This window comes from Cherax quadricarinatus, chromosome 76 (genome assembly GCF_038502225.1).
Source record: "Cherax quadricarinatus isolate ZL_2023a chromosome 76, ASM3850222v1, whole genome shotgun sequence".
NCBI classification, from domain to species: domain Eukaryota; kingdom Metazoa; phylum Arthropoda; class Malacostraca; order Decapoda; family Parastacidae; genus Cherax; species Cherax quadricarinatus.
Window position 1 is genome coordinate 12,115,426 of NC_091367.1, and position 23,531 is coordinate 12,138,956.

The window sequence follows — 23,531 nt, forward strand, 5'->3', positions numbered from 1 at the left end:
AGCAGCAAGTGCAGAGGCAGGATTCAGGATTTTGTAAGAGGGTGCAGAAGCATTGTCTAACCACTAGTTGTGATATACAGCAAGTCGATGGATATGGGACAGTTATCAGAGATCTGGAAGACAGCAAATGTAGTTCTTATATTTATGTAAGGAGACAGACAGGAGACATTAAACTACAGACCAGTTTCTCTTGATATGTATGCCTTGCAAGGTAATGAAGAAACTTATCAGGGGATGAATGGTAAAACAATTGAAGAGAAGTGCCCTCATAAATAGTAACCAACATGGATTTAGTGATGGCAAATCTTGCCTCACTAACTTGGAGTTATAAAAGTAACATATGTGTGACAAAAAAGAGAGAGTTGGGTGGGTTGCATTTCTTTTTTAGACTTCAAAAAGGCATTTGATACTGTACTCCACAAGAAGCTGAACCATAACTTGAGATTCAGGTGAGAATAACAGGGAACGTACTCCGGTGGATCGGAAAGTATCTTGGGTGAAGGCAGCAAAGAGTGACCGTCAGGAAAGAAACGTCTGAATGGGGAAGAGTAACTAGCAGGGTTCTGTGAGGATCTGTATCAGGACTGGTATTATTTGAATGACATTCTGAATGGGTTTGATTCAGATCTATCTGTTTGTTGATGTAGAACCAATGAGAATTAAAAAAAGATGAGAATAAGAACAGACTCTAAAGAGATCTGGATGAATTGCTAGAGTGGTTAAATAAATGGTTGCTTGAATTCAACCCCAGTAAATGCAAGGTCAAAGAGATTTGGGAAGGACTGAGAAAACTGGAACAGGGTATAGACCAGGACAGAGGCTGCAAACTTCACTCAAGGAGAAAGATCTAGGGGTGAGCCTTGTGCCCAGTATAACACCCGAAGCTCATATCAGCTGAATAACCTCTGCAGCCAATGTTCTTCTAGCAAATCTAAGAGTAATTTTGAATAATCTCAGTAAAGTCATTCTGGGCCCTATGCACAACATAAGTTAGGCCTATCCTGGAGTAGGTAGCACCAATATGAAACCAGCACCTGAAAAAGCATGTTAAGAAACTGGAGAAAATGCAAAGTATGCAACAGGCTTGTTTCTGAGGTAAGGGGTATGAGCTGTGAAGAGAGGCTAAAAGAATTGGACATAATGACGTTGGAGGACAGAATAACCAGAGGGGACATAATAACATACAAAATATAAAGGAATATTGATAAGGTAGACAGGGATAGGCTGTTTGAGAGAGCAGAAACAGGAAGTCAGGGACAAAGATGGAAGTTAAAGGCACATATGAGTCACAGGGAAGTTGGGAAGTATTTTTTCAGTCTCACTGTGGTCAGGAGGTGGATTGATTTTGGTGAAGTAGTGGTGGAGGCAGGCTCCATATATAGTTTTAAGAGCAAGCACAAAAGGGTTCATGAGGCTAAGAGAGAGTGAATCTGGAGAGTATGCCAGGTTAAGGGGCAGAGCCAGGATCTGAGAATCAACCCCTTCTACCACAAATAGGCAAGTGCAAGAAGGGAGTACACGTGTTGTGAGATGGGTATGAACAATATAATGGATGCAATTGGAGTAATATACGACTGCTCTACCTAGGTGTATGTAGTAGAAGTGGTGTCATCTGCCAGCTGACCTGTCTCACTGATGCCTACATTGTAATTGCCATGCCCATGGGCAGTGCTGGGGTGTGAGCTCATGTAGGTTAGCGTCGCTGACCTATTAGTGACTTAACAAAATTTTAGCCTGCTCACACTCCAGCGGCTCGTCAAGTCCCAAAAACCATTTGTCTCCACTCCTATCTAACACGCTCACACATGCCTGCTGTATGTCCAAGCCCTTTGCACACAAAACCTCCATTACCCCCTCCCTCCATCCTTTCCTAGGACAACCCCTACCCTGCCTTCCCTCCACAGATTTATATGACCCCCAAGTCATCCTATTATGCTCCACTCTCTCTAAATGACCAAATCACCTTAATGTCCCCTCCCCAGCCCTCTCGATAATACTTTTAGTAACTCCACACCTCCTGCTAATCTCCAAACTACAAATTCTCTGCATAATATTTATGCCATACATTACCCTCAAACATGTCATCTCCACTGCCTCCATCATTCACATCATCTTTGTCTTGCCAGAGGCATGCATATACGACAGTTCAGATGACCCTCCAAATAGTAAATATCCTCACTCCTTTAGAGTGCAGGCACTGTACTTCCCATCTCCAGGACTCAAGTCCAGCTAACCGGTTTCCCTGAATTCCTTCACAAAATGTTACCTTTCTCACACTCCAACAGCTCGTCAGGTTCCAAAAAAACGAATGTATATGTACACGTACATTTTAAAAAATTACTGAAGAAAAGTAGAGCATGAATATCAGAGAATTGTCTTTGCAAATGTGATCAAATACTCAGACAACAAGATGTGTAGATTTATACAATAGTGACTCGTGTGCACAGAGCTGCTTATCACTACAAACAATTAACTATAGTTAGGATTGGAACTGAAAATTTAAAACCAGATTTTAATAATTTTTTTATACAATTCCCTTGATGCAGTTTTACAGGAGTTGAAATAAAAAACTATGATGACCATTGAAAAAGGGACACTGAGCATGGCTCCATTCCTGTAACTACAAGTAGTATCACACACACAAACATATATGCCAGTAATTTTGGAAAGGGCATAAGTTTGTTAATTTTGGTGAATTCATAACTAGAAACATTCCTTTTCCTGTGCTAAATTACTGTTTCTGATGCACTATGAGCTTGTCTATCCCAAACCAACATAACATACTAATGTGTGATGGGTGTCAGGCTTGGGGCATAGGAGACTGGCAGGAGGGGGGCAGGAGAGCTTTGAGCCTGTTGAGGCCGAGATTGCAAATGGTAACATGACCTTTGGCAATCTCATCCTCACCAATTCGTCCCCGGCTACTTGGGACTCCGGCAATATGGCTCCCTCTGTCTCCCCAGCCGGTGGGTCGGCGCTCAGTAATGGCCCTTCCTTCACATCTCCCTTGGCTGAGCTGGACAAAAAGGTGGAGGAGATCTATGACATCCCTGTGGGTAAGTGACGAAACTATCAAGTCAGGTCGTGGGCTAAGCATCACCATGAATTCTCAATGAAATCACCAATTTTGGGCTCTTGACTTTGTTAGACCTCAGTGTTTAACAGCTCACTATTGGTGGTGGCATAATGCAGTAGGTGCCAGACTATGGTTGTATTTTCATAGCTTGTTGTAGAGAATGGTAGTCTTTGTGGTATGGTTTTGTTTGTATTTTATAGTGCCAACATTTTTCTGATTATTCAAGGTGATTTGTACTGCACAGTATTTATCTAGAAACTTAACATTCTTATTAGTGGATTGTGCATGGCTGTAGTAAATATCTACTTAAAAAAATCACAGATGTTTTGGTTAGATGTTGTGTGCTTGAAATGTAGACCTCACTCACTACCCTTGAAGGACAAACTTTGGTAACAAACTTTAGTATTTATGAAATTACCAGTTTCCCAGAGCACTGTTATCTTTGTATTTTCCTGGTGAATGTGACTATCAATATTTAAAGAAAGAACTGGATTCTCTGGATTTATTCAACACATTTTAAATGGAGGTACTGGAAAGATGGAACATTTTGAAGAATTATTCAATGTTGTTGAAAGGGAGGTGGTAATTTCATGTGGGCAAGGAGGAATAACCTTTGGTAGACATAAGGAAAAGAAAGGGGTGAATATGGAGGAAGTGTGTGTGGCACTGTAAAATGAAAGGGGGTAAAGTGGCTGAGACATATGGGATTGAGATTATGTTCAAAGCAGGTGAGGATATAGTTTTGGAATAGTTTGGTTGTATATTAAATATACTGGAGCTGTGCATGAAAGGGAAGGTACCTAAGGATTGGAAATGAGCATGTAGTATAGTTTCTTTAAGGGAAAAGGGTGCAAGTGAGAGTGAAAACTTTTTAATTTTTAACTACCCAGCAGTCTCCTACCAATACAGGGTGACTGAATTAAAGTAAACACATTCACCATCATTTGTTCAATGGCAAGCATGAAAAAAAAACACATTTACCATCATTTGTTCATTGACAGGTATGAAATAAAAACATTCACCATCATTTGTTCAATGGCAGTCTTGCCAGAAATGCACAAACATTACGACATCCCTTCTCCATTTGAGTACAGGTGCTGTACTTCTTACCTCCAGGACTGAAGTCCAGGTAGCTGATTTTTCCTGAATCCCTTCATAAATGTAAGCTTGATCACACTCCAACACCATAAATTCACATAAATTCACCTGTCTCCACTTATTCCAGTGTAATATGCTTGCAAATGCATGATGGATGCTCAAGTCCCTTTACCCCCTTCCTCTAACCTTTCCTGGGATGACCTCTACCCCTCCTTCCTTCCACCCCATTTTATTCACACTTTTGGAGGGAGTATGGAAAAAATGTATTTAGATACATTCTGAAGTAGATATGTTGGCAGAAGGGTATGAAAGATGAGATGAACCATAGAATAGCAAAGGAAGGGGTAGAGTAGATAGCGTTCACATTTTTTGGAAAGAAAGAAGTTACGTCTGTTGAGGCAATAGGGAAAGTGTGACAGAGTATAGTGGTGTGAGGCATGGGCTTTAAATGTTAGAAGGAGGCTAGAGGCAGTGAGGATATTTTTGAGTGCAGTGTGTAGTGTGAATATTATGCAGAGAACACAGAGCATAGAAATTAGAAGATGGTATGGTGTTAGCAAAGATATATTTCAGAAGGTGGAGTTGTTGGGGTGGTTTGGACATTGAGAGGATAGAGCAGACTAGGATAACCAAGAGGGTATATAAGTCTCAAGTAGAAGAATGGATAGGTAAGGATTGTCCTAGGAAAGGTTAGAGGAAGTGTGTGAAAGAGGTTTCAAGGGGTAAGGGGCTGAGCATCCAGCAGGCTCGTGTGATAGTGTTAGATCAGAGTAAGTGGAGACGAGTTTTTCTTTTTATGGTATGACATGTAATTGGAGTGTGAGCGAGCAAGGCAATATTTATGAAGAGTTTCAGTGGAACTGGTTAACTGGAAAGTCCTGAAAATGGTTAGTAAAATGTCTGCACTCTGAAGAAGGGGTCTGGATATTGTAGTTTGGAGAGTCATTTGAATTGTAAAGTCTGTGCACTTCTGGCAAGACAGCTATTGAATGAATAATGATGAGTGCTTTTTTTACTTTCTCCTAACTTGGTGGGAGATGGCCATTGTGATAAAAAAAAGAAGTGAGACTACTCATTTTTGAAAAAAATTTGATACACAATACAATGTACTGGTAAGATGCTTACAGAATTCATTGAACAATTATCCTAATTTGGTAGGTAAGTAGACAGCAACCACCCAGTGAGGTACTACCGTCTTGCCAAGTGAGTGTAAAATGAAAGCCTGTACAGTGGACCCCCCGGTTTACGATATTATTTCATTCCAGAAGTATGTTCAGGTGCCAGTACTGATCGAATTTGTTCCCATAAGGAATATTGTGAATTAGATTAGTCCATTTCAGACCCCCCAACATACACATACAAACGCACTTACATAAATACACTTACATAATTGGTCGCATTGGGAGCTGATTGTAAACCGGGGGTCCACTGTATTTGTTTTACATGATGGTAGGATTGCTGGTGTCTTTTTTCTGTCTCATAAACATGCAAGATTTCAGGTACATCTTTCTACTTCTTCTTACACTTAGGTCACACTACACATGCATGTACAAGCATATATATACACACCCCTCTGGGTTTTCTTCTATTTTCTTTCTAGTTCTTGTTTATTTCCTCTTATGTCCATGGGGAAGTGGAACAGAATTCTTCCTCTGTAAGCCATGCGTACAAATTACTGTACAAATTACTAAATTTAAAAAGAAAAACTTTCGTTTTTCTTTTTGGGCCACCCTTCCTTGGTGGGATGCGGCTGGTTTGTTGAAAAAAAAAAAAATGATCCTAATACAGTACTATCACTATATCCAAAGTTTTTATCTTTAGTTTTGCCTAAAACTTTGTTCTTAACATGGTCTTTAAAAAAAAAATTAAAATTTACATGACTGTACTATTTTCCAACTTAATCCTAGAGGTAGAGTGCTGCATACATCATTGATGTAGTTTGTGATGGACAAACGTGACTCCAGATAGGGTTTATTGCTGCAACACAGAAATGAATGAATCCTTTGAGTAAATTAAGTACTGATATCTTAGCCAACATACAAATCATTATTGCATACACACTGTAACATATAGTTTGTGGTTACTGCACTTTTATTAACACATCGGCTGTTTCCCACTAAGGGAGGGTGGCCCGAAAAAGAAACACTTTCATCATTCACTCCATCACTGTCTTGCCAAAGGCGTGCTTACACTACAATTATAAAACTGCAACATTAACACCCCTCCTTCAGAGTGCAGACACTGTACTTCCCATCTCCAGGACTCAAGTCCGGCCTGCCGGTTTCCCTGAATCCCTTCATAAATGTTTCCTTTTCACACTCCAACAGCACGTCAAGTCCTAAAAACCATTTGTCTCCATTCACTCCCATCAAATACAGTATGCTCATGCATGCTTTCTGGAAATCCAAGCCCCTCGCACACAAAACCTCCTTTACCCCCTCCCTCCCAACTTTTCCTAGGCCGACCACTACCCTGCCTTCCCTCCACTACAGACTTGTACACTCTTGAAGTCATTCTATTTCGTTCCATCCTCTCTACATGTCCGAACCACCTGAACAACCCTTCCTCAGCTCTCTGGATAATAGTTGTGGTTACTGCACTTGTTTAATATTTAGTTGTATGCTACTACAGAACAGTATTTGTTGCTTTCATAAGCTATATTCCTATTACTCAGTAGTACAGTATCTTCATGCTGTAATTACCTGTTTGTACTTTACATCATATTAAACTCATTGTTTATTTTTCAAACATTTAAAATAAAGTTTATTATAGTTGTATCACCAACCTGTCAAAGCTCAGCTTGAATATTAAAATGTATACAGTGGAACCTCGGTTTTTGTTTGCCCAGGTTTTTGTTGAATTTGGTTTTCGTTCATCACCTCGGTTTTTCTCGAGTTGACAGTGGTCCGCCGTACCAAACATGGCCCCCTGCGCCCACACAGCATCCCACATGTTCTGAGTCAGCCTGTCTTTGTGTCTCATCAGTAGAGGGTGATTGTGGTAATGATAGTGGTAGAAGGTGGTAGTGGTTGTGATGGTGGTAGAGATAACCTCTCTTCCCTCTCCCCTCCTCGCCGTCTTCCATAAGCTAAAAAGTCTTCAATAAAGGTAAAAGTGATGTTAAATGTTCATTTATCCATTTCATTAGTCCTTTATATATATTTCTCTTTGTTTTCTCTATGTAAAACTATAGTTATTCTCTATAAAGTGTATTTTTTGTTAATACTTTGGGTGTGTGGAACGGTTTAATTGGATTTACATTATTTCTTATGGGAAATATTGCTTCAGTTTTCATCGAATTCGGTTTTCGTCAAACTTTCTGGAATGAATTAATGACGAAAACTGAGGTTCCACTGTACATGTAAAAAATAATTTTAAATAGTTTTTTTTGTCATTAAAACATTATGCAAATGTATTTTTTCTGTATAAACATGGTTGTCCTTACAAATTAGTAGGGGTTACATTCCTAGAGGTCCCACAAAACAAGAATCTACAAATAATGCAAAATTACATCTGTATAATAAAGTTTGTTTCAGATTTGGGTTCTTGTTGTTTCAGAGGCCACAATTTGACGTTTCAAAAGAAATAATGGCTTTCCCACTTCTAAATCTCTTGTCATTCTGGTCATTAAGCCAAAAAAAAAGAAAATAATGGGTAACTGAATTTGTATGCTGGTTACCCCTCAGTAAAAATATTGGATAATCAAACCCTGTAAATTTGTAGGGATGACTGTAATTGTATGAATGTGCATTGTTTTTTTCAGTGAAGTGTATATTTTCATGATACAGTATAGACAAGAGTAGATTCAGTGGCAACTAGTCTTTTCAGAAGATTTAGAAATACAGGGATCCCTCATTTTATAATGTAGATGGCAACAGTACTAATTTAAGTAGGCCATACAAATTAATTCTGCATAATACAAATCTTTCAATGTGTTTTGTAAACTATACCTATCACAAACAATAAACATATTTCACATTCATGTATGTGGAATTACAGAAGTAGGACATTGTGTAAGAGTGAAATTTGCATAAAGCAAACCTGCACAAAACCAGGGGAACCTGTTCATTCCATTTACAGTATCTTGATATTTTAAATTATACAAAACAGAATAATTTTTACTGACAAAAGTTTATAGTTTATTAATAAAAAGTTTAGACTCTACAGTACCCACTATTTGGACAAACCAGAGTTCTCATGTTTAATAGCAAATATATCTCGTCAAAGCTTGTCAGATCTCGGGTATTGTACTGCACACATTGAGATAGCCTGATTAAAACCTAGTATTGTGTACATTAAATATTCTTTCAACAAACAGGCCATATCCCACGAAGGCAGTGTGGCCCAAAAGGAAAAATGCAAGTTTCTCCTTTTAAATTTAGTAATTTATACAGAAGGGGTTATTAGCCCCTTGTTCCTGGCATTTTTGTCACCTTTTATGACACGCATGACTTGCATTAAATATTATTATAATCAAAACCAAGCACTAAACCTATGAGGGGTGCACGTTAAATAGCTTAGATTTATATTTAGTATATTATGCACATCTTACCAGTAATAGTTTGACTTAGTATAGTGGACATCATAATAACCAGATTTAAACCTGGAGTACAGTTAATTAAAAGACTTTTACAGTTTATTAAGGATGTCTCTCCTCAGCGTCATATTTCATTCATCAATTTGTTAAGGTTAAGGTGGTTGATTTTGGTTTATTTTGCACTCATAATTTAATTTGTAGTCAGTAAATCCTGTTGAAAATGGTAAAAAAAATAAGTGGAGAATGGAAAATAGTTAATTTAGCATTTGCTTCTCTTCAAGAGTTGGGGTGATGTGCCAAAAAATGACAACAAAAAGGCAAATTTTTCTTGGTGTTATTATGGGAAATAAAAGGAAGATGGAATGTATATTTAAAAAAGTTGAAAATTTTTACCTTTTCAGAAATCTTCACTGCATAGAAATTAGCTACTGTTCTTAAAAGATTGAATTTACAAATGTTTGAGGAATGACTTGATAAAAATGATGACATCATGATATATATGGTACTTAGTTTGTAAAGCATAGAAAAGGATAATAGAAGCTGACAGTAGAGTAATTGAGGGAAATACTGGAAAATAAAATTTCAATATACTGTATATTGTATATACAATATGCAGTATGATATTTGTTCTTTAGAATTGATATTAATTTACGAGTTCTAAATAAACAGATATAAACATTCTGCGATAGTACTACTGTGTAATTTCCCATAGCTATTTGGAGCAGTGTTGAAAATTAATAATTATTACTTTGTGTAACGGGGTGTGCCTAAAAAAAAAAAAAAAAAAAAGTATGTACACCTTACCAGAGTAAGTGTTGCATTAACCTTTAGGATTACATTTTGTTGAAATGTCACTAATAGGATTGAATATATTTATTGTAACCAACTAATATGCAAATGACCCTCTTTTTAACAGCTTCTAATGATGACCATGATGAGTAACTACCTTTCAGTTTTTCCCTTGGGGCTGAGTGCTGATTCCTTCAATTGTCTTTTAGCCATTGCAGGAAATAAATATCCTTTTTTACACTCCTTTCCTAAAGGCTACTTTGAAATAATTAGTGCCATAATATTACACGTCCTTGGTTGCAATGTTCCCAAGTTCGTTCCTGTCATTGACCAATGTGAGCATTGTTAATTACTTCATAAATACCATAATGTCATTCATACTTAATAAATAAATGAGCCTAGTAACTGTCTTTTTCTGTGTTAATGTATTTTAATCTTTGTGGCTCATTTTGAAATTTTATTTAAGATGGAGGACTACAGCCATCTGTATCGGCAGGTGCAACCACAGAAGGACTACCGCAAGGGGTGCTATACCGGGTGCGTGCAACCTACAAGTACACTCGTGAAGATGTAGATGAAATCAGTTTTGAAGTTGGTGACACCATCCAGGTAGTGGAGTATGAAGATCCAGAGGAACAGGTGACTGATGACTGAGTAGCTATAATTTTAATTTGATGAAGTCACAAAAATTGTATGTAGTTATAATTAAGTATAAGGATTCATTCTAAGGAGTGCATCTGAGACTTTGCTGAAAAACTTGATTATGATGTCGCTTTATTAATCATTTCTGCATACATCAGGCTTAGCGCTTCTTTTTTATTATAATAATAATCTGCATACATCAGCTTAAAAACTAAAAATACACACATTTAGCAATTAAAGTGAAAAAAAAAACCTGGAAAGCAAGGAAATGCTAGTTTGTGAACAGTTCAGTTGTTGATCAGGAAATTCCTGTACTGTATCTCAAATCTTTTAGTTATTAAGTCTTAGAAATCATTCCAGAACAAAACAGATGGCTGAATTGCATTTGCCCAAGCTTTAAATGAGTTTCAGTAGGGTTCCTCACAAAAGGCTAGTCTGAAACTGTATAACTTAGGAGGCATAAAGGGCAAACTGTTGTAGTAGATGTCATTGAAGGTAAAATGTTTTCATGCTATGTCGTTAGTAGGATGCTATAAGTATCAGTTCTTGCTCAGTGTTGTAATCTACATATACAGAAGGAATTGAGTATGAACATGTTTGCAGTTGAGGTGGTTTGGTCATTGAGAGAGGATGGAACAAAGTAAAATGACTTGGAAAGCATATAAATTTTAGTGACCCCCTACCCTGCCTTCCTTCCACTAAGAAAGGGAGGGAGGGGGGTAGAGGAGGTTGTGTGTGCAAGGGGCTTGAACTTCCAGGAAGCACACATGAGTGTGTTAGGAGTGAATGGAGAAGAGTGGTTTTTGGGACCCGATGAGTTGTTGGAGTGTGAGCAGGGTAATATTTTGTGAAGGGATTCAGGAAAACTGGTTAGCCGGTCTTTAGAGTCCTGGAGATGGGAAAGTACAATGCCTGCACTTTAACCCTTTGAGGGTTTCGGCCGTACTAGTACGGCTAAATTCTAGCGCCCTCAAATCTAGTGGGAGAAAGCTGGTAGGCATATATATGAAAGAATGGGTCTATGTGGTCAGTGTGCGCAGTATAAAAAAAAATCCTGCAGCACAGTGCATAATGAGAAAAAAAAACTTTGACCGTGTTTTTTGGAATAAAACAGCGACTTTGCACTGTATTTTCGTATGGTATTTATTGTTGTATTCTAGTTTTCTTGGTCTCATTTTATAGAATGGAAGACATATTACAGAAATTGAGATGATTTTGACTGGTTTTACAGTGAAAAGTACCTTGAAATTGAGCTCAAAGTAGCAGAAATGTTCGATTTTTACCAAAGTTCAAAAGTAAACAAATCATGCCAAGCATCCCATACACGTCAACTGGTGAGCCTAATATTCTTTCACAAGTGTGCGGATATTTATACCATTTCTACACTAATGCAGCAGTCTGCAAAACAGTAAATCTTCTAATTTTTTATAAGAATAAAAATTGAAAGTGGAAAGCCAAAGAAATGTAAGAGGGGCCTGGGGATGTGACTAACGAACAGAGGAAATGTTATTCTGGACCCTATTTGGAAATTGGCATCTTTTGAAATTTGTGTGAAATTGGCAAAATTACTAAATTCTGACCACTGTATTGGATAGTTGAAATCAGTAAATGGGTGGTTTCTTGTACTCATTCAATAGAAAAAATGGAGTTCTAGAGAAAGTTATGATTTTTGTCGACTAGTACACTGGAATTGGCCGAAAATAGGGCTCAAAGTGGGCAAAATCGCCGATGCGTAAACATTGTCGAGACCGCTAACTTCGCCAGAGCATAATTCCATAAGTTTTCCATCAAATTTCATACTTTTGGTGTCATTATGATTGGAAAAAGATTCTCTATCTTTTCATAAGAAAAAAATAATTTTTTTTTTTTTAAATTTGGCCGACCCTGAGAACAAGTCTCGGAGAGGGCCTGTCGAGCCTCAAAGGGTTAAAGGAGGGGTTTGGGATGACATCTGAACTGTCATATCTCAGTGCCTCTGCAAAGACAGTGATTATGTATGAATGATGAAAATTGTTCTGACTAAATACCAAATCAGGAACTTAGTTCTGCTCCTGTAGCTACAAATTGGTAATCTCTCTCACACTGCAAACTAAAAAAAAAAAGATTTTGCTATTTCACATCAGTGGATCAAGTTTAGTGGAACCAAGAGCTAATGCTCACTTCCCACACTCAAAAAGTAATTACACACAATTGTATAATTCTAAGCATGTTTGTTAGCTATTGTTTCTATCTATTGGACTGCTCTAGCTATCAACAAGCACAGAGAATTTTCTTCAGGCGTCCACCACCCCTCTTAACACCCTTACTTGATCTTCCCTCCTCGCTGACAGCCCCACCTTTGACACACACTCCCTCTTTGACTGCAACCGATTTATTACCCAAACTTTGATACTTCCTTTAGCACTCCTCATGACCCTTTCTAACTCTACCTCTGTTATCCTCTCCACCGGAAATATACACACACATGCAGTATAATGTGATCCTTTATTGACTACGTTTCGCCCACACAGTGGGTTTTTTCAAGTCACAAACAGATCTACCTGGGGTGGAAGGGACACGAGTATTTATAGTCAGGTTCAGAATGCTGAGGTCAGGTGGAGAATGCTGCATCTGATGATGTACCGAGTGGGGTTATAGAGTCTAAAATCTTGGGTAGCTTGGAAATGAGATTGGATAAGTTTGTGAGCAGACCTTCTACAGTGTTCTTCCATTCCTGTGTTCTTATGTGGGATAGCGATGAAGAAGTTTCTTGGCAAGTGGTTCAGCTATGTTATAGAAGCCACTATTCTGGTTGAAGTTGTCGGATATAGAAATAAGTGATGATTCCAGGATTCTTCGGTATTGAGTGTTGTCTTCTGTGGCGATAAATCTCGAGTTTCTGTAGTTTATCAAGTGGTTGTGTGAATTACGGTGTTGTACACAGGCATTCCTTGTGTCGTCAGACCTGCTTGCGTATTGGTGTTCTGAAATACGTGTTTGGAGGTCCCTTGATGTTTCGCCCACGTATAACTTGTTGCAGTCATTACAAGGGATTATGTATACCCCTGCAGAGGGTTGAAGCTTGTCCTGTCTATCACTGGTAATGTCCTTGATGGTCGTGGTTGTGGAGGTAGATACTTGGAATGAGGTATTGGAAAAGATGTTGGAAACGTGTTTGGCAATGGAGTTGGTGGGGAGGACTATGTATCTCTTCTCGGCAGTGTCTTGAAGATCAATTTCATGATTTGGAGGAGTTTGAGACCAAAAGCAATGGAGGAGGAGGAGGGGGAGGAGGGGAGGAAGAGGAGGAGGAGGAGGAGGAGGAGGGAAGGAAGAGGAGGAGGAGGAGGAGGAGGAGGAGGAGGAGGAAGAAGAAGAAGTAATAATATTGTTCCCTTGAAGCAAGAAAAAAAAAAGTCCACCCCATGACAGTGACAAGATAAGGGGAGATAACATCTGATAAGAGCTGACTTTGATGAGCGTAAAGGAGGGTAATATTACATGACCATCGCCTCCCTTTGTTTTTGCTGGTACACAAACATTTGTCTGTCTATTTGTCTGTCTGTCAAGCTCCCTGTCTGTCCATCTAGCTCTCTGTCTCAGAGAGAGTCACAAGACTGTGTCATCACGTTTACTCACATCTTCAAGCAGAGTATAGCACTTTGTCTGGATTTCTTGGGTTATCCTAGGTAATTTACACTATGTATACTTGTATTTATGTGTACCTGTGAGACAGAGATAGGCAGACAGAAAGAGAGACAGATTGAGAGATATAGAATGAGGGAGAAAGATAATTAGATAGAATGGAGGAGGGGAAGCAGCATCCGACCCCATTGTTTTGACAGGGGTAGGGGTAGTGACTAATGAGATAATATGTCACTCTGACAGCTGCCGACTTCTGACTCAAAACAATAAGCCACACACTCGCACACAAGGAGGAGGAGGAGAAGGAAGAGGAGAAGGAGGAGTAGGAGGAGAAGGAGGAAGAGAAGAAGGAGGAGAAGGAAGAGGAGGAGGAGGAGGAGGAGGAGGAGAAGGAGGAGGAGAAGGAGGAGGAGAAGGAGGAGGAGAAGAAGGAGAAGAAGGAGAAGAAGAAGAAGGAGAAGGAGAAGAAGAAGAAGGAGAAGAAGAAGAAGGAGAAGAAGAAGGAGAAGAAGAAGAAGGAGAAGAAGAAGGAGAAGAAGAAGGAGAAGAAGAAGAAGGAGAAGAAGAAGGAGAAGAAGAAGGAGAAGAAGAAGAAGAAGAAGAAGAAGAAGAAGAAGAAGGAGAAGGAGAAGAAGAAGGAGAAGAAGGAGAAGAAGAAGGAGAAGAAGAAGAAGAAGGAGAAGAAGAAGAAGGAGGAGAAGAAGAAGAAGAAGAAGAAGAAGGAGAAGAAGAAGGAGAAGAAGAAGGAGAAGAAGAAGAAGGAGAAGAAGAAGGAGAAGAAGGAGAAGAAGAAGGAGAAGAAGAAGAAGAAGAAGAAGAATTGTTTGTTTGTTTGTTTGTGTAAACAAGTTTTGTAAACAATATATTGATAATTATGTTTGTGTGCTTATTGTGTTGTATACAACGAGTGTATATATATCTCTGGGTGTGTTGAAGATGTTTAATGCCCGACGTCTGCAGTCTCTGATGAAGTGATGAGGATAGTGGAGTAATTATAGGCTTCTTCCTGCATGCACTCAGAATCTGCAGCAATGAGTTTCTTGAAGAAGAATGCACGATAATTGAACAAGTATTTTCTAAACTCCACTATCCTCGTCACTTCATCAGAGACTGCAGACGTCGGGCATTAAACATCTTCAACACACCCAGAGAAGACACTGCCGAGAAGAGATACATAGTCCTCCCCACCAACTCCATTGCCAAACACGTTTCCAACATCTTTTCCAATACCTCATTCCAAGTATCTACCTCCACAACCACGACCATCAAGGACATTACCAGTGATAGACAGGACAAGCTTCAACCCTCTGCAGGGGTATACATAATCCCTTGTAATGACTGCAACAAGTTATACGTGGGCGAAACATCAAGGGACCTCCAAACACGTATTTCAGAACACCAATACGCAAGCAGGTCTGACGACACAAGGAATGCCTGTGTACAACACCGTAATTCACACAACCACTTGATAAACTACAGAAACTCAAGACTTATTGCCACAGAAGACAACACTCAATACCGAAGAATCCTGGAATCATCACTTATTTCTATATCTGACAACTTCAACCAGAATAGTGGCTTCTATAACATAGCTGAACCACTTGCCAAGAAACTTCTTCATCGCTATCCCACATAAGAACACAGGAATGGAAGAACACTGTAGAAGGTCTGCTCACAAACTTATCCAATCTCATTTCCAAGCTACCCAAGATTTTAGTCTCTATAACCCCACTCAGTACATCATCAGATGCAGCATTCTCCACCTGACCTCAGCATTCTGAACCTGACTATAAATACTCGTGTCCCTTCCACCCCAGGTAGATCTGTTTGTGACTTGAAAAAGCCCACTGTGTGGGCAAAACGTAGTCAATAAAGGATCACATTATACTGCATATGTGTTTGTTTCCATTGTGTCGGTATTTTATACCATCCTCTCCACCATTGCTATTCTGTTATCCAGCAACACCCCGTGCCCTGCAGTGCTGTATGACCCTAGTGGGTTTAGTGCTTTTTTTGGTTATAATAATAATGGAAACATTATTATAATCAAAACTGAATGTTCAACCACTTTGTTTCCAGATGGCATTCCTCTAATACAGCGATTTCAAATTATGACCAACACTCTATATGGCTCCCTGTCTTTCTAATATGGCGTGCACCACCCGGTTTGTTTACATTCTCCATGAACACTGCATGTCTCCATTATGTTTAAAACACTTGAAATTTTGGAAAGTTTCCAAAGTTATTTTATGTATATACAGTAGACCATTTAACACAGTAGTTACATTCCTGAAAATGTCATGTTAGGTAAAACAGTGTTAGATGAACTGAAAATATATAGGAAAACTAGGGTTACATTCCTAGGAGCCCCCAAAAAGCCAAGCAATTTTTTTTAGACCAACAGATCTTACAAAGATATGTAATTGTAGTTCATTGTCGTGATGTATTAGGTCGTTTTCACTGCTTAAGATTACAAGTGCAACAGAAATAATAGTATTTCTTACCTTAAATTGTGGGTGCTGGTGTTTGTGAATGACTGTGGAGTTATGCTGTGGCCCTACGGGCTGAGGTGGATGGTAGAAGTTCTGGTACTGAAGTCGATGGTTGTCCTCAGTGTGCATAAATTCTGTAATGGATTTCTGTTCTGTTTTACCCAGCAGTACATTATACAACTGACAGTAAGGCATCAGCTGCTCTAGACACCATTTCAGGGTCCTCTTCAGTGAAAAAGTAAACTAAGTCAGTCAGTAAATCAGTCAAGTCAGTCATCACACAAACTCATATTTACCTGTAAAGTAAAAGGACACAAGTGCAACTAATGTGACATTTATTGTGGCAACGTTTCGCTCTCCAGGAGCTTTATCAAGCCATTACAAACAATACATGGACACAGAGGGTATATAAAGGCTCAGAGTGAGGTGAATACTAGTGAGGTACCATTTCGATGTTCACTAGTGGTAGTAGTAGTAGTAGTAGTAGTAGTGACAAAAGTAATACAATATGGTAGAGCAATTAATTCGTACATGGGTAACATAAAAATAGGTTGGACAAATATAAACTGGAATGAGGCAGCTTGTTTCAGTGTTCACTCTCTGTGCTTTGTGTAGTATAACAGGAGAGACTATGTGATGGCAGGGTTTACTGTTTTCAGGAGGATTCTTGCTAAGACTTCGGAGATGGTGAAGCTGCCGTTGTTTTGTTTAATTGTATTCGAAACAGCGATCAGTGCTGATTCGAGGCACTTGCGTCTGCGGAAATTAGTTTCTTTGATCACTAATTGGGCGTCTCTAAATTTCATGAGATGATTGGTGGAATTTCGGTGTTGTACACAGGCGTTGTTCAGGTTATCGTTCCTACATGCGTAAATGTGTTCATTGAGGCGGGTGTCGAGGTTTCTGGCTGTTTCACCTACGTAAATCTTGTCACAGCCTCCACAGGGTATAGTGTAAACTCCTGCATTGACTGGTTCGTGGTGCTTGGATTTTTTGCATGTAGGAACGATAACCTGAACAACGCCTGTGTACAACACCGAAATTCCACCAATCATCTCATGAAATTTAGAGACGCCCAATTAGTGATCAAAGAAACTAATTTCCGCAGACGCAAGTGCCTCGAATCAGCACTGATCGCTGTTTCGAATACAATTAAACAAAACAACGGCAGCTTCACCATCTCCGAAGTCTTAGCAAGAATCCTCCTGAAAACAGTAAACCCTGCCATCACATAGTCTCTCCTGTTATACTACACAAAGCACAGAGAGTGAACACTGAAACAAGCTGCCTCATTCCAGTTTATATTTGTCCAACCTATTTTTATGTTACCCAAGTAATAGCTTTTATATCCTTTTACTCATGTACGAATTAATTGCTCTACCATATTGTATTACTTTTGTCACTACTACTACTACTTCTACTACTACTTCTACTACTACTACTACTACTACTACTACTACCACTAGTGAACATCGAAATGGTACCTCACTAGTATTCACCTCACTCTGAGCCTTTATATACCCTCTGTGTCCATGTATTGTTTGTAATGGCTTGATAAAGCTCCTGGAGAGCGAAACGTTGCCACAATAAATGTCACATTAGTTGCACTTGTGTCCTTTTACTTTACATATTATCGGTAATTCTACCAACCTCATATTTACCTTATTCTCATATGCTGACCTACAAGGTGGCAGCTTGAGCCGAGGGAATTTTTTCCGCATCCACAAACGGAACCGTGTAAAGTTAATTTTTCGAAGTGTTGTATAAAATCGTGCTGCAATTTTTCAATCGTGCTATAACCAAATCATGCCAAATAAACTTGTGTACCTGTACCTAAGTAAACTTACACATTGTGCTGGCATGCAGGTACACATTAAAATTACCATGTCTTAATCATTATTAATATGGCATCTTTAAGATTAATAACACAATAATCACTCTGAGGTGCATTAAATGTCATAAAACATTAATATAGACATTGTGCTTAATCGCTCTGATATTTTTTTCAAAATTATATAAACACGCTGTGGAACATATGAACATGATAAATATACACACAGTAGAAATTAACATCAATATGAGACGTTTTTTCTAGTCGCCTTGCCAGAGTGAACTACAACCATACATGTTTGGGTGGTTTGTTTACAAAACTCGCGTCTGTCCTCTCTCACGTACTCTCTCTTGTTTATTCGTTTACTCACCTCTCACCCTACACTAAGACTACAAATATTTTAAGGTAAGTAATGAGAGTACTGTATATGTATTTTATTGTTTTGGGGCACTTTAAATGCCTAGTATATGTGTGGGTGGGGTGGCCAGATGGGGTTACGATATCTACAACACTATTCAATACTTGCCTACCCTATTATTCACCTTGCACCCTATATTAAGACCTTTAAAAGTACAAATATTTTAAGGTAATGAGTGTACACTATATGCATTTTATCACTCTAGGGCTCTTTCAATATCAAAGTATATTACGTGCGGGTGGGGTGGGGTAGCCAGGCTGGCTACCATATCTACCACACCTAACTTCTTACAATAAACACTATTCACCCTACATTAACTACTAATATTTTGAAGTAAATAATGCGTGTACTGTGTGCGTATTTTACTTTTTATTGGTTTTTAATGCCTGTTCTATACACTAACATATATTAAGTTAGTAAAACTTATTATCTGACATTTACAAGTGGCGTTCTGCTTTCTGGCAGTAGCCTGGAACCTAACCTGGCATATAAGTGGGGCCCTACTGTACATCCTTAAATTAAGCAAGTTACCAAATAAATTTAGTTGATTTAGTTGATTCTGAAGAGAAGTTGCAGAGATTGGTGGATGAATTTGGTAGGGTGTGCAAAAGAAGAAAATTAAAGGTGAATACAGGAAAGAGTAAGGTTATGAGGATAACAAAAAGATTAGGTGATGAAAGATTGAATATCAGATTGGAGGGAGAGAGTATGGAGGAGGTGAACGTATTCAGATATTTGGGAGTGGACGTGTCAGCGGATGGGTCTATGAAAGATGAGGTGAATCATAGAATTGATGAGGGAAAAAGAGTGAGTGGTGCACTTAGGAGTCTGTGGAGACAAAGAACTTTGTCCTTGGAGGCAAAGAGGGGAATGTATGAGAGTATAGTTTTACCAACGCTCTTATATGGGTGTGAAGCGTGGGTGATGAATGTTGCAGCGAGGAGAAGGCTGGAGGCAGTGGAGATGTCATGTCTGAGGGCAATGTGTGGTGTGAATATAATGCAGAGAATTCGTAGTTTGGAAGTTAGGAGGAGGTGCAGGATTACCAAAACTGTTGTCCAGAGGGCTGAGGAAGGGTTGTTGAGGTGGTTCGGACATGTAGAGAGAATGGAGCAAAACAGAATGACTTCAAGAGTGTATCAGTCTGTAGTGGAAGGAAGGCGGGGTAGGGGTCGGCCTAGGAAGGGTTGGAGGGAGGGGGTAAAGGAGGTTTTGTGTGCGAGGGGCTTGGACTTCCAGCAGGCATGCGTGAGCGTGTTTGATAGGAGTGAATGGAGACAAATGGTTTTTAATACTTGACGTGCTGTTAGAGTGTGAGCAAAGTAACATTTATGAAGGGATTCAGGGAAACCGGCAGGCCGGACTTGAGTCCTGGAGATGGGAAGTACAGTGCCTGCACTCTGAAGGAGGGGTGTTAATGTTGCAGTTTAAAAACTGTAGTGTAAAGCACCCTTCTGGCAAGACAGTGATGGAGTGAATGATGGTGAAAGTTTTTCTTTTTCGGGCCACCCTGCCTTGGTGGGAATCGGCCGGTGTGATAATAAAAAATAAAAAAAAAATAATTTTTTTGCATGTTAGAAAGCACTGATAAATACTTAACCAATATTTTTAGATGTAGTGTAGTAAACAAATGTATATTCATGAAATATATTTTTTTTCCATAACAGGAAGAAGGGTGGCTTACTGGGATAAAAGAGGGCACCATGGAGAAAGGACTCTTCCCAGCCAACTTCACTCGCCCCATCTAAGGCTTTCATATTCTCCTCGAAATACTCGTGAAATGAACATCTTATTCTAAAACCCCACTTAGGGTAAGCTTGTCTGAAGATACTTTACTGGGAGGGCAGCAAACCTCAAATTTGGGTTGATCAGTAGCAAGATACTGGTTCAAGTGCAGGTATGCAAGGTCAAGGAAGCTAATGTGTTATATCTATAAGACTAGAGCCAATAACATGGAATAACAATTTTGTTTAACAATGCCAAATTGTGCACATTTCTTCATATATCGATTTGAAAAACTAAGTCGGTGATCTTTAGAGGTTTGTGCTGTGAAATTTTTTACCCTTACACCTATGTCATTTACTCTACACCGTAGTGTAAATTATGATCATAAATCGTACTGTATGTATTAATGTTCTACAGTAGATAATTGCTCAGAGTATTTCTCGAATTATTAATTGAAGACTCGTCTGACAAAAAAAAAAAAAAAAACTTCAGTGTGCTAAAGATGCAATGGAAGCTGTGTGATGTGCCATTAGCCCACTGTTGTAGATATTGCAACCTTCACTTTCTATATGTACTTTCCCTAGTTTTACCATTTCTATTGATTAGTTTAATACCAAGGCAGGTTAATTGATTGACGAGTAACCCTAAAAATGCAGCTAATGTTTAAGGAAACTGAAGTCCACCTGGTAGCTTGGGTTAATTATGAAGGATGATGAATTTCTTTACACAGGTGTGCATGGATTAAGTTAATGACCAGTGCTTACTTTATTTATTGATTTGAATTATTATTAAGGTACTTGTTGTGTTTGTGAATGTTTATTAAATGATCTGATATCTAAATACTTTAAGCTATGTAGCATTGTGTGCAACTGGAAAGTGTAATTGGTATAAGTAATGTTTTTTTTTATATTGCCTGAGTGGAGCACCCTGTTTGTACCTTCTTAATTATGCACTAGTTAAAATTTTGTAGGTTTGCCTGTCTTGTACCATCATGAATACATTAGTGCCTGCTGATACTAAAAGCTTTTTGAAGTCCATAAACTGTAGCTATTTAAATTTATTCAGTGTATAATAAATCAAACTAAAAGGAAAGTGCCTTCAGGTTATGAAATACAACTTCAAAGCTAATTGCTAGTTTTGTAACGTTCACTATCATGTATTGTAAGCCCACCACATTACCAAGCATGCTCTCTAGTTGCTACAATATTCTATACAAATCGATCAGTTTCTAGTTCACTTCATCTCTCACCACCCTTTTGCTGGACTGTAATATTGGAGTGGTACACTGTGTGTAAATACTTGTGGCTAAGAAGAGACCTCTGTAAATAGTTTCCAAATGTAAATAAAAATTTGAGATGGAGTATGTTATATGTAAAGATGAAGGTCTCTCAAGTATGTATATAATATGGAAAAATAATCCAACATGCATTGGAAGATCTGATTGTTATTTACTCACAGAATTAATGAATTTGAAGGCAAAATGTTCCCAAGCTGCTTAGCAATTTTATGCTCTAAATCATTATATGTATTATACACTACCAGTAGTTTTGTATGAAAAAAAAAAGAGTTCCAATAATAGGACAGACAAATGTGCCATGAACCCACGAAGTTACTTAATTAGTTACTAATAATGATGTAAGTGTATGTAGTATGTGTTGACCTGCTGATTTCAACAGGTGTTACCCCAAATTATACAATTTTGCTCACCCTTGATGCCTTTGTTTTTAATTGAGCTTTAGGTCAAATGAATGTTCCAATCATGAAATTTTTGACTAAAAATAAGGTGCCTTTTACTGAATAACTGGACAGGGCCTGTGCCTTAGCTGGATAATTTAAGGATGTTCTACTAATGAATGATGCCATTGTATGTGGGTATTAGTTTCATTCTGAGTTATTGTAAACTTTCCAAGTAATTAAACATTGACAACCCCCCCCCCCTCCTCTGTTTAATAACATTATCCTCCGTCTACTTAAAGACTTGCAGTCTGCTTCTCAAGAAAAAGACTAAGACCCTTTTATAAAGTAGACTTGTTTGATGAGACATGAGCATGTGTGGTTTACAGTCTGCAACAACAGTTTTATGCAGTTCTGTGCCTTGTTTTAGTGCGAGTTGGGCTAAATTTGTTTTGCCCAAGCCAATCAGTGTTGAGCTACTTTTGTAATAAGCAGTGACATAGGAGGATAGATTACATGTAATACATCCAGCATCATCAGTAATATGTTGCCCCATATTGCTATTTTGACTCAGACACCAGAACCAAGCACATACTCATAATATATTAACATCAGTGCTAATAAACAATATGAATGAGTGATCTGTTTTATTTTCCTTAATATGTACTGCGACTAATGTTTGATATACATTATAAACAATCCTTTTTTTAAAGTACATTTTTATTTTCCTTATGTGCATTTTTTCATATCTAGTCCCACCCATGTCTAAGAAAGAAATGGAATGAGCTACATGAACGTATTATAACTTGTACTGTTTTAATAGTTAACCAACAATAACAAAATATATCCAACTTCAGAAATAATTATGAACAGTAGATAAGGCACATCCAATAAACTAGCCAATATAAGCACACTTTACTAATTCACTCAAGGGAGGTAGGTTCCTTGATGCTGATGAGGGGCTCTTGATCCAATTAATTTTCCTCAATTACTCCCCCCCCCCCCCCAAAAAAAAAAAAAAAATTTAGTGGTCAAAGTGCCTGGGAAATGGGTGGTAATCATATTCTTTGGAACAATTATTATTATTATTATAATCAAAAAGAAGCGCTAAGCCACAAGGGCTATACAGCGCTGCAGGGTAGGGAAGGAAGCAAGGGAATTGGATGGCAGAAGGGAGGGGGGATGATCAGCAGGTTACAGAAAACAGCGGGGCAGGGGATAGTACGGGGGTAGAGGGTAGCAAGAGATTCAAGTAGAAAGGGCTGAAAGTATCAGAATTTGTGAAGTAAGTCAGTCGTTGTCAAAAAGTCAATGAGAGAGTCCGGATGAAAGGTGGGTCCATCAGCGAGAAGGGAAGGTAAAGAGAGAGCAGCGGGGCGAAGACGACGACAGAGGTAAATTCTGCGTGCTCGTTGATAAAGTGGGCAGTCCAACAGAATGTGGCTGACTGATAATGGAGCTTGGCAATTCTCACAGAGAGGAGCAAGACGCCTCTCCATGAGATATCCATGAGTAAGACGAGTATGGCCAATGCGAAGACGGGAGAGAGTAGTCTCCCAACCTCGACACTGGTGATAAGAAGACGGCCAGTAACCTATACTCGGTTTAATAGACTGAAGTTTGTT

The 23,531-nt window shown here is 38.7% G+C and overlaps 1 protein-coding gene across 9 annotated transcripts in view; it reads left to right on the forward strand.

Annotated features, from left to right (window-relative positions):
- Positions 1-22,544, forward strand: part of Amph (amphiphysin) — a 239,219-nt gene extending 216,675 nt beyond the window's left edge. For 5 of the 9 annotated variants that reach the window (XM_053798291.2, XM_070101290.1, XM_053798290.2 and 2 more), the window contains 3 exons: positions 2,964-3,056; positions 9,967-10,139; positions 20,175-22,544. In XM_053798291.2, the coding sequence (XP_053654266.1) occupies positions 2,964-3,056; positions 9,967-10,139; positions 20,175-20,255 (347 nt within the window). In that variant the 3' untranslated portion in view covers positions 20,256-22,544. The remainder of the gene's footprint in view (positions 1-2,963; positions 3,057-9,966; positions 10,140-20,174) is intronic. The other 4 variants (XM_053798286.2, XM_053798289.2, XM_053798285.2 and 1 more) reach the window with 3 other exon arrangements.
- Positions 22,545-23,531: the final 987 nt, after the last annotated feature.